The sequence below is a fragment of the Heptranchias perlo genome, chromosome 3, assembly GCF_035084215.1.
Source record: "Heptranchias perlo isolate sHepPer1 chromosome 3, sHepPer1.hap1, whole genome shotgun sequence".
Taxonomy (NCBI): domain Eukaryota; kingdom Metazoa; phylum Chordata; class Chondrichthyes; order Hexanchiformes; family Hexanchidae; genus Heptranchias; species Heptranchias perlo.
The window spans coordinates 78,120,049-78,132,215 of record NC_090327.1 but is presented as its reverse complement, the minus strand read 5'-3'; the positions used below and the strand labels follow the sequence as shown (position 1 = coordinate 78,132,215).

At 46.1% G+C, this 12,167-nt stretch overlaps 1 protein-coding gene across 1 annotated transcript in view; it reads left to right on the top strand.

Moving 5' to 3' along the window:
• Positions 1–5,784: 5,784 nt before the first annotated feature.
• The window catches only part of LOC137308357 (transient receptor potential cation channel subfamily A member 1-like), a 90,687-nt gene continuing 84,304 nt past the window's right edge, over positions 5,785–12,167 (top strand). The window contains exons 1-2 of the mRNA XM_067977140.1: positions 5,785–5,826; positions 6,057–6,219. Of these exons, the coding sequence (XP_067833241.1) occupies positions 5,785–5,826; positions 6,057–6,219 (205 nt within the window). The remainder of the gene's footprint in view (positions 5,827–6,056; positions 6,220–12,167) is intronic.

The window sequence follows — 12,167 nt, the reverse complement described above, 5'->3', positions numbered from 1 at the left end:
TGTGGGGCCAGGAGGAGCAAGAATGCTCCTCTGGGTGCCACAAGGAAAGTCGAGGCCTCCCCTGACCCCGTCCTTATTTCAGTCCTGCAAAATCCTCCTGACACCTCCTCCCCATGACTTATCTGCTTGCTGGTGTCTTCCTTTGGTGCCGGCTGGCGGCCTCTGGCTGCCCGAACTTCTGGTCCCACCCATCGTCCAGCTGCTGTTTATCGCCATTTTGGGTGGATACTGACTGGCGACATGCAGATGAGGCCTTTGAGTTAAAATGTCTCAGATCTCAAACTTAGGCCTGCAAATGCTTTTTGTACTCACTTTGCTCCCCGCCCACCCAAAACCCACTCGGAGTTAAAATCTACTCTCCCGTAAGTTTGCCAGCCCTTTTGGGTTTCCCAGAATGGAAGATGAATCTCCTGGGCATTGTTGCTAGCAACCCAGAAAAAAATGTAGAAATTGCAATTCCCAGTCCTTGTCAGAGCTTTGTGCCTTTCTTTGCCTTCTCATGGGTGGCCTCTCAGTTCTCAGAACAAGGCGATCTGTTTTTTTTATTAATGGTGCCCTCATTTTGGGGGAGTGGAGATGTTTGTACATGCTCTGATGCTGCTCCAATCAGCTGGAACAAAACAGGATATTGCAAAGTAAAACCTTAATATATCAATGGAACTTTGGTTGTGTTTGCTCAGACTCTAACCTTGATGATTTGCTTTGACAAGCTGCTGGCATTTACTACTGATACAGAATAGTACTTTTGTCCTGAACCCTTTGCAACATCATTGATTTTCAGGCTCCTGTTCTTATTGCAATGTTTATGGATTTCCTCTCCTAAATTCCAAGTCATAAGGGTTTGGACTTTCCCTCGACTTACTCCTCATCCCAAATATCAAGTGATCAAATATCACGTGATCAAATCTCCAGAAATATATCCAACCAGAGTTGGCAACCCTAACCCCACCACTCTAAGGAATTGAAATTTAAAAAAAAATTATTCTCGGGATGTGGGCGTCACTGGCAAGGCCAGCATTTATTGCCTATCCCTAGTTACCTTTGAGAAGGTGGTGGTGAGCCGCCTTCTTGAATCACTGCAGTCCATGTGGTGAAGGTTCTCCCACAGTGCTGTTAGGTAGGGAGTTCCAAGATTTTGACCCAGCGACGATGAAAGAAGTGGGTATATTTCCAAGTCGGGATCGTGTATGACTTGAATGGAAACTTGGAGGTTGCAGTATTCCCATGCACCTGCTGCCCTTGTCCTTCTAGGTGGTAGAGGTTACAGGTTTGGGAGATGCTGTTGAAGAAGCCTTGGCGAGTTGCTGCAGTGGATCCTGTGGATGGTTAACACTGCAGCCACAGTGTGCCGGTGGTGGAGGGAGTGAATGTTTAAGGTGGTGGATGGGGTGCCAATCAAGTGGACTGCTTTGTCCTGGATGGTATCGAGCTTCTTGAGTGTTGTTGCAACTGCCCCCCTCCAGGCAAGTGGAGAGTATTCCATCAAACCTCTGACTTGTGCCTTGCAGATGGTGGAAAGGCTTTGAAGAGACAGGAGGTGAGTCACTCGCCGCAGAATACCCAGCCTCTGACCTGCTGTAGTAGCCACGGCATTTATGTAGCTCGTCCAGTTAAGTTTCTGGTCAATGGTGACCCCCAGGATGTTCATGGTAGGGATTCGGTGATGGTAATGCCCTTGAATGTCATGGGGTGGTGGTTAGACATTTTTTTAATTCACTCATGGGATGTGGGCATCGCTGGCAAGACCAGCTTTTATTGCCCATCCCTAATTGCCCTAGAGAAGGTGGTGGTGAGCCGCCTTCTTGAACCGCTGCAGTCCGTGTGGTGAAGGTTCTCCCACAGTGTTAGGTAGGGAGTTCCAGGATTTTGACCCAGCGATGATGAAGGAACAGTGATATATTTCCAAGTCGGGATGATGTGTGACTTGGAGGGGAACGTGCAGGTGGTGTTGTTCCCATGTGCCTGCTGCCCTTGTCCTTCTAAGTGGTAGAAGTCGGGGGTTTGGGAGGTGCTGTCGAAGAAGCCTTGGCGAGTTGCTGCAGTGCATCCTGTGGATGGTACACACTGCAGCCACGGTGCGCCGGTGGTGAAGTGAGTGAATGTTTAGGGCGGTAGGTGGGGTGCCAATCAAGCTGGCTGCTGTGTCCTGGATGGTGTCGAGCTTCTTGAGTGTTGTTGGAGCTGCACTCATCCAGGCAAGTGGAGAGTATTCCATCACACTCCTGACTTGTGCCTTGTAGATGGTGGAAAGGCTTTGGGGAGTCAGGAGGTGAGTCACTTGCCGCAGAATACCCAGCCTCTGACCTGCTCTTGTAGCCACAGTATTTATATGGCTGGTCCAGTTAAGTTTCTGGTCAATGGTGATCCCCAGGATGTTGATGGTGGGGGATTCGGCGATGGTAATGCCGTTGAATGTCAAGGGGAGGTGGTTAGACTCTTTTTTTTGGAGATGGTCATTGCCTGGCACTTATCTGGCGTGAATGTTACTTGCCACTTCTGAGCCCAAGCCTGGATGTTATCCAGGTCTTACTGCATGCGGGCTCGGACTGCTTCATTATCTGAGGGGTTGCGAATGGAACTGAACTTTGTGCAATCATCAGCGAACATCCCCATTTCTGACCTTATGATGGAGGGAAGGTCATTGATTAAGCAGCTGAAGATGGTTGGGCCTAGGACACTGCCTTGAGGAACTCCTGCAGCAATGTCCTGGGGCTGAGATGATTGGCTTCCAACAACCACTACCATCTTCCTTTGTGCTAGGTATGACTCCAGCCACTGGAGAGTTTTCCCCCTGATTCCCATTGACTTCAATTTTACTTGGGATCCTTGGTGCCACACTCTGTCAAATGCTGCCTTGATGTCAAGGGCAGTCACTTTCACCTCACCTCTGGAATTCAGCTCTTTTGTCCATGTTTGGACCAAGGCTGTAATGAGGTCTGGAGCCGAGTGGTCCTGGCGGAACTCAAACTGAGCGTTGGTGAGCAGGTTATTGGTGAGTAAGTGCCGCTTGATAGCACTGTCGACGACACCTTCCATCACTTTGCTGATGATTGAGAGTAGACCGATGGGGCGGTAATTGGCCGGATTGGATTTGTCCTGCTTTTTGTTGACAGGACATACCTGGGCAATTTTCCACATTGTCGGGTAGAAGCCAGTGTTGTATCTGTACTGGAGCAGTTTGGCTAGAGGCGCAGCTAGTCCTGACTCCAGTTTTACTAGGGCTCCTTGGCACTACACTCGATCAAATGCTGCCTTGATGTGAAGGACAGTCACTCATTCCTTGCCTTTGGAATTCAGCTCTTTTGTCCATGCGTGAAAAGCAAAGAAGCAGAGAATCAGAAGAGAATGAGAAAAGAAATACAGAAAAAGAGAAAAGAAACGAAATCCCATGCTTATGGTCATAGCTACATGGGAAAATATACAATACTCAGTAACAGTAAGAAACAGTAAGAAAGAACGGGGGAAAAACTCGATCGGGCCTATTTTTGGGTGTAGGTAGCGTGATCCACTATTAACCCGCGCCCAATGACCCCTGCGCAGGCAGGACGAGAACTTTGTCCAGCCTCAGTACTCACCGGCAAGCTGCGTTGACATCCAGGCCTTGTACATCGGTTCAATGCAATTCGCACTTTCTGCCAGCAGGGGGAGCCCCAATCTCTTAAAGGGAGGATGCCTTTTCAAATTTTTTTTTTATTCGTTAATGGGATGTAGTTGTCGCTGGCGAGGCATTTATTGCCCATCCCTAATGCCCTTGAGAAGGTGATGGTGAGCCGCCTTCTTGAACTGCTGCTGTCCATGTGGTGAAGGTTCTCCCACAGTACTGTTAGGAAGGGAGTTCCAGCATTTTGACCCAGTGACTCAAATCTCTTAAAAGTAGCCGGTAGCTGTTATTTGCTAGAAATAACAGTCTGGTGTCTGAATGGAGATCAGACATTGCACACATAAAACACAGATGCAGGTCCCATTCCTGTGTTTACACACTGAGTTGTGTTAAAACATTGAATAAAGGTTGCGCAATATTAAATCCCATATCCTCCAATCTGCATGCCAGACCTCACCAATCTGCCGCTCTAAATTGGTAACAAGCCTGCTGATGCACTAGAGGCCTTGGTGCAAGAGGTAGACAGAAGGAGGGACATCCTATATCTGCAGGGGGTTGGGGGGGGGGGGTTGCAAGAGGCCCTCCAGACATATACCCAAAAGGCATTGGGAGGCAGCGGGGGACGAAGTCAATGCCAGGCGCACAGCACCACGAACATGGATGCAGGGCAGAAAGAAGTTCAATGCCCTGACACAACTGGTCAAGATGAGTGAGGTCAACTGTCAAGTGGCGTTTCCTACCAACTGCACCACTAGCCGCATCCACTGCTCCACGCACTACCACACCCATCACCCACGTACCAACAAACTCTTTCAATCTGAACTCAATTCTTCCAATCAGATGCTTCCTCTCACCCTTACACATTAACAGTGTTGCAAGCTGCCCACCCACAACTCACAGGTCACACACACTGGTAGCTATTCAACCATGACAGGCACATCACCCAGACACACGTCCTGCTTTCTTGCAGAAGAAGGTGGTGCATAACAGGGGGCAGCATATGGCAGTGGCATTTAGCCCCTCGAGCCTATTCTGCCATTCAATGAGATCGTGGTGGACCTGTGACCTAACTCCATATACCTGCCTTAGGCCCATATCCCATAATACCCTTGGTTCACAGAAATCCATCAATCTCAGATTTAGAATTCACAAGTGATCTAGCATCAACTGCCATCTGCAGAAGAGCGTTCCAAATGTCTCCCATTCTTTGATCGTAGAAGCATTTCCTAACTTCACTCCTGCACATCCTGGCTCTAAATGTTAGGCTATGTCCCCGCGTCCTAGTATTCAAGTCTAGGAGACCTCCAAAAATAGTTACAAATGTCTCGGCAGCCAGAAGCATTAATCCAGTCACCAGCCTGTAAATCCTGCATGGTGCCTTTAAATAGCGCTGGTGGGAGTCCTCCAGCCACTCTAATGGATGTTCAGGTGGTCGTGGTTAAGACTGCGTATAGTTGAGCGTTAAGTGCCAAAATCGTGTCTATCACTTTAAATCAACGTTGCACACACCGATTGCATCCATTTTCTCCTTACTTTACATGATTCCAGCGTTCGGTATTTGTGCATGCACTAACTCCCATACCAAGATGGCGTCCGCGCACGTCACGCTGGAAACATGCGTGCGCAGCCAAGGCGCCACCTTGGATGTTCGAGACGCCGCGTAGCGCCAAAACAATGGGTGCTACACAGCCCAACTTAGAACCCAATAAGTTTGATGCATGAGATCAGGTGTCATGTCATGGCAGCACTGGAACAATGCTTTCCTCCATTTTTGCCTGTGTTAATGAGCTTACCTCATTAATACAGGGAAACAAAGCAATGACATTTTTGTCAAGAAAAAGAATAACAACATCTTTTGTTTGCACAAATTATTTCAATAAATTTCCCAACATGTTTTTGTATGCTACATCAACAAATTAATGATGTTACTTTCACTAATGCTTGTCATAATTACTGTAAAATTAACATACTTCTGAGATACTGTGTGCTTTATTAATAATTTTTAAGAGTGCTTTCTGTTTTTCAGGATCAAGACTGTGTAAATATATTTTTAAAAGGAAATTAAATTGTGCTCGGGGAAAGCAAGGTAAATTCTTGGCAGAAGAATGATGAAGAAACGTGCAGCGAGAAATCTTTTTAAAAGAGGACAGAGAAATGATAGTGCTTATTCATTAGTTCGAAGCATGCATGAATTAAATTCACAGAAGAGTGCAAACATATTTAAGGTAAGTGTACGAAATGCATTGTTTGAAGAAAGATATACTAAATTATTGACACCATGTGAAAAATTACGCAACTTTTTTTTGCTAAAATAAAACATAAATACATCTGATATAACCCATAATATATTGCAACAGAAATATAACCTCATCAGCTATTTAACACACTTAGAGGTGAAAATCTTTATCTTTTCTAGTGGAAATGGGAAATTTTGAATTTTAATTTTGTCTCTTAGCTAGTTGACAATGGTGATATAACACCGATTGAAAAGTTAATGGAGGAAGACCTTGACTGCCTCAGCAGAATGGATGAACATAAATCAACCCCACTGCACCATGCTGCTGGAGCAGGTCACCTTGGCATCTTGACACTTATCACTGAACATGCCGACTTTGAAGGTAAGTGGTAATTAGATGATAAAATGTAAGAAAATGTGCAATGTTTAAATTTGATTACACTATAAAGCGCACAAATTTATAAGGGAATATTTTAACACCCCACCCAGCAGGTTATGCATTTCCGCCGTTCACCATCATAACTTACCCGAAATCAGGCACAGGAAGACTGCCATTTTAACTGTTGGCCGACTAAGGGTTGCACAGTTTCAGACCTGCCAGCGAAAGTTGGTGACCGCATGCTGGCTGTAGGAAGCCCAAGTAAGATTATTTAAAACATTTTTTTTTTACAGGTTTTTTGTGCCTTCTCCTCCAGGTCCAAAAGAATACCTTGGGCCTCATTTGCCCCTGACTTCCACCCTCTACCCTTGACAGGAACTTTTCTGATCCCCACCCCCATCCTCATTCTCCTTGTTACCGTGACCTGAACCCTTGATGTGATGAATACTATAATCATTTGCCGTTTTCACAGGAAAAAAGGGCACAGAAGTGAATGCAATCCCTGTAAAAATTCCAAAAACTCATGCATTAAAAACTGTATTAGATTTATTCAGTCACCATAAACTAATACCCAAAGCCCCCTCTCCCTGAAAATTTCCAGCGTCGGACCATACAAATGAGGCCCGGGAGTTTAATCACCCGGGCCTTACGTTCTAGGGGGCCGGATGGATTGCCACCTGCTTTAGCCCCCGCACCCCTGATTCCCGCCCCGAGTTAAAATTGGGGCTATAATTCCTATTTAGGTAAGTCATTCTATGATAAGGTACTACTACATTTAATGTTAGTGTTACCTCTGCAGCAGATGATGAGTATGTGAATGTTTTTTCACAATGTTTGTTTGCACTGAATTATGTTATACACATTTATTTCCTAAACATATTGCGGGCAAGTTTGAACTTCAGCATGGATGGAAAGTGACGGCAGTGGATCGGCCGCCCCACCCACTACCACCAGTTTTCTGCTGCCACTAAAGTTGAAAGTGACCCTATTAGTCTGGAAATTCCTTGGGAATTCTTTTGATCCCCTGCCATTATTCAGATGGAACCCTCACAGAAACAGCTTTGTCTGCTGAAAACGACCATTTAGGTATTTTTTTAAGGGTTCTGCTGACCTCCCACTGAAGTTACAGTGGGAGGTCGGGAAAACGACCATGGAATTTTAGGGCTATTTTAGATGTTTGCGTTCCTTTTCTATTTAATCATATTACAGATACAGAATAGAATTAAGTTTCCCAGATTCTAAAATGTCTTAATTAGCTGTTAAGGATTATGGGCGCTAAATTGGGCCTTGTAGCGCCCGTTTTGTTGAGGCTACACTGCTTCTCCGACATCCAAGATGGGATCTTGGATGCGCACGCACATTTCCTGCCTGACCTGCGCCAGACGCCATCTTGGTATAGGAGTTTGCGCAGGCGCAGATAACGAACGCTGGAATCATGTGAAGTCATTTTCTTCCTACTTTAATCAGTGTGCAACGCTGATTTAAAATGATAAGTCCCAAAATGGTGTCTAACGTTCAACTCAACACACATTCTTAACCCCGACCATGTGAACGTGTCTGAGAGTGCCTGGAGGATCCCCACCGGCACTATTTAAAGGGCCCATGCAGGATTTACAGGTTAGTGGCTGGATTATTGCTTCTGGCTGCTAAGTCATTTGTAACTGTTTTTGGAGGTCTCCTAGACTTGCATACTAGGATGTGGGGACATAGCCCAACATTTAGAGCCAGGACGTGCAGGAGTGAAGTTGGGAAATGCTTTTACACGCAAAGGGTGGGAGACATTTGGAATGCTTTTCTGCAGAAGGCAGTTGAATCTAGCTCACTTGTGACTGTAAAATCTGAGATTGATGGATTTCTGTGAACTAAGGGATTTGGGGCTAACTTGGGTATGTGGAGTTAGGTCACAGGTCCGCCATGATCTCATTGAATGGTGGAATAGGCTCGAAGGGTTAAATGCCACTGCCACTTGCTGCCTCTTGAAATGCGCCACCTTCTCCTGCAAGAAAGTGGGACGCGTGGCTGGGTGATGTGCCTGTCATGGTTGAATAGCTGCCAGTGTGTGTGACTTGTGAGTTGTGGGTCGGCGGCTTGAAGCAGTGGTAATGTGTAAGGGTGAGAAGAAGCATCTGATTGGAAAAGTTGAGTACTGATGGAAAGAGTTTATTGGGATGGAGGGGGTGGGGTGTAGTGCATGGTGCGGTTGGTAGGAGACGCCACTTGACAGTTGACCTCACTCACCTTGACCATTCATGTCAAAACATTGAATTTCTCCCTGCACTCCATCCATGTTCATGATGCTGTGCACCTGGCATCAACTGGAGGACCTCTTGGCCCCCCCCCCCCCCCCCCCGCGGATATAGGATGTCCCTCCTTCTGTCCACCTCTTGCACCCAAGGTCTCTAGTGCATCAGCAGAGATCCTTGGTGCATGCTCTCTCTCAGGCCTGATACCAACTCAGATCGGCAGATTGGTGAGGTCTGGTGCGCAGATTGGAGGATGTGGGATTTAGTAGTGCGCAACCTTTATTCAATGTTTTAACATAACTCATCAGTGTGCAAACATAGGGATGGGACCTGCATCTGTGTTTTACATGTGCGATGTCTGATCTCTGTTCAGACTCCATGCAGACAGTAGACTGTTATTTTCAGCAAATAACAGGTACCAGCTATTTTAAGAGATTTCTAAGAAACATCCTCCCTTTAAGAGGTTGAGTTCCCTCTGGTGGTGGAAAGTGCGAATTGCATTGATTCCACGTGCAAGGCCTGGAAAGGTAATTGATTGCAGGTAAGTGCTCCCGTGGGTCCAAACTTGCATCCTGCTTGCGCAGGGTCCGTCAGGAGCAGGGTGGTGCCCAAAACGGACCCTTATTGAATTTTTCCCCCAAAGATTTTGTTCTTGGGATGTATTGACCACCTCTAGTTTTCCTGAGGACATTGAGTCAACCATGTGGGATTGGAGTCACATGTAATCCAGACTGGGTAGGGGCAGCAGGTTCCCTTCCCTAAAGGACATTAGTGAACCAGTGGGTTTTTACAACAATCTGATAGCTTTCATGGCCACTTTTTTTACCCCCTGCTAGCCGACAAATTACCAGATTTATTGAATTCAATTTAACAACTTGCCATGGTGGGATTTAAACTCACGCCCTCTGGATTGCTGGTCCAGTACCATAGTCATTAACTTCCATACCCAAATTATCCAGTCATTCTGCAGTTGCTTAAGGAACATTTGTGAAAATAAACTATCTCATTCGGCTCTAAATTGGGCCGCGTAGTACCCATTGTGTGGGAGCTACACGTACTCCTAAGGACCTAAAATGGTGCCCGGAATGTGTGTGTACACTTCAAGCATGACATGCGCTGGACGCCATATTGGTAAAGGCATTTGCACACACGCAGATAACGAACGCCAGCAGCATGTAAAGTAGGGAGAATATGAGGTAGATCTGTGTGCAATGCTGATTTAATGGGACAGATATGATTTTGGAACTCAACGCTCCAGCCAACGCAGTGTCTTAACCTCGTACAGCTGAACGGGTGTTAAACAGCAGCCTAAAAATTAGAGCCAGGACTTGTGGGAGTGAAGATAGGAAACGCTTCTACCCATAAAGACTGGTAGAAGTTTGGAACGTTGTTCTGCAAATGGCAGTTGATGCTAGCTCAATTGTTAATTTTAAATCTGAGTTTGATAGATTTTTGTTAACCAAAGGTATTAAGGGATATGGGACTAAGGCGGGTATAAGGAGTTAGATCACAGATCAACCATGATCTCATTGAATGGAGGAACAGCTCGAGGGGATAAATGGCCTGCTCCTGTTCCTGTCTTCCTACGTTCCTATATTAAAGTTTCAATACTCTACAGGGAGTGGGCTGGCTAGCTGACAGGTAACAGCAAGGGCACTGGCAGAGTGGAGGGATGGGACAGGAATGCTGTCATCCTGAGAGAGGACAGCAGGTTCATGTTCCATGGAGCCACTGCCACTTGCTGCCTCATGTTATGCGCCACCTTCTCCTGCAAGAAAACAGATGAGTGTCCTGCAAGATGTTCGGGTGATGTGTCTGTCATGGTTGAATAGCTGCCAGCGTGTGTGATCTGTGAGTTGTGGATGGATGGCTTGAAACAATGGTAATGTGTGAGGGTGAGAGGAAGCATATGATTGAAAGAGTTTGTTGGTCTGTGGGTGATGGGGGGGTGTAGTGCGTGGAGCAGTGGATGTGGCTAGTGGTGCAGTTGGTAGAAGATGCCACTTGACTGTTGACCTCACTCACCTTAACCATTCGTGTCAAAACATTGAACTTCTTCCTGCACTGCATCCATGTTTGTGGTGCTATGTACCTGGCATTGACTTCATCCTCTACTGCCTCCCACTACCTCAGGAGTATATTTCTCGAGGGCTTCTTGCCTGCCTGTGGATATAAGATGCCCCTCCTTCTGTCCACCTCTTGCATCAAGGCCTCGAGTGCATCATTAGAGAACCTTGGTGCACCCTCTCTTGCAGGCCTGGTACAAACCCAGATCGGCAGATTGGTGGGATCTGGCATGCAGATTGGAGGGTGTGGGATTTAGTAGTGCGCAACCTTTATTCAATGTTTTAAAATAACTCAGCAGTTTGTAAACATAGGGATGGAACCTGCATCTGTGTTTTACATGTGCAATGTCTGATCTCCGTTCAGACTCTGTGCGGATCTGTATCTTATATTTTGCAAATAAGAGGTGCAGGCTGCCTTTAAGTGGTGCTGGCCACTCGAACGATAGCGGGACCACCCCCCAATTGGTGAGTCACTCAACAGCGCAGCTAGGCCTGGCTGCTCGCAGCAATCACCAGGCAGCATGAATGTTACATGCTGCCTGCATCTCAATGTCCGGGCGCAGGTTAACCGCGCACAGTGACCCCCGAGCCTGGTTTTGGGGGTTATCCAATATAATCCCCAATGTCTCTAATAACATATTAGATCAAGAAATATTGGGGTTGATTTTGAACTGCTTTTCACCTGGACATGCTAATTTCCTAGCTGCAAAGCAAAAAAGAGGCAGAGAATCGCAATACTGTGTCTCCATCTCTATTGCATTACTGGTGTAGTTCCTGGGCTTCTTCGAGGGTGCATAGGTGTAAGCGCTGTAATGATATTGGGCCGGAAATTGCCCTGAGCGGCGAACACAAGTCACCTGCCGCTGGTAAGTGACTAACTTAGCCACAAACTTTTCACGGGCTTCTGGGCGTCAACTTGCTTTAATTGCGACCTACAAGAAGTGCAGCGGTTGTTCCCGGGCTTCTCTGAGCTGTGAGAGGAGGAAAAGAGCTCTGTGGCCCCTCTAGCTTGAAGCAAGCCACGGTGTGAGAACCAGAGAGTGCAGTTCATTCACAAACTGCACAAACTAACAACCAGGAAGTGCCAGACAAGATTAATAAATGTATTATAATGATAGAAAAAGCAAAATAAAGAGGATAAGATTAAAAGACAAATGAGACAAAGACAAAGGAAACATTTTTTAAAAATTGTTTTAATTAAAAATCATTTTAAATGACCAAAAATTATTAAAATCAGGAGTATTGAGGCTCCACATTTTTAAAAGTTAATTTTTAGTGCCAGAGCGTTTGTTTGGCACTCATTAATACTTACCACGCTGTTAAAACTTAGTTTAAACCTAAAAAATTGAGCGTACCTGTTTTGTGGTGAGACTAGTTTGTTTCCAGCTGGGCAGGAAAGCAAATTGGCGCAGGTCCATTGATTGCAGCCGACGAAGTCCCTTTAACGCGAAGCTTTCAGATTCACCATTCCCCTTAGGTCAGAGGGTCTGAAAGCAAACTTCCAGAAGGTAAGTTTCTTCTTTTTACAGGGTCGGCAATTTTTTTCGCCTGCAGCCAGGAGATCTCTGAGCCGGTAGTCATTACTGTCTCAGACCTGAAGGAGAGGTTGACTTTCCTCACCTGCTTTTGGCTGCATGAACCT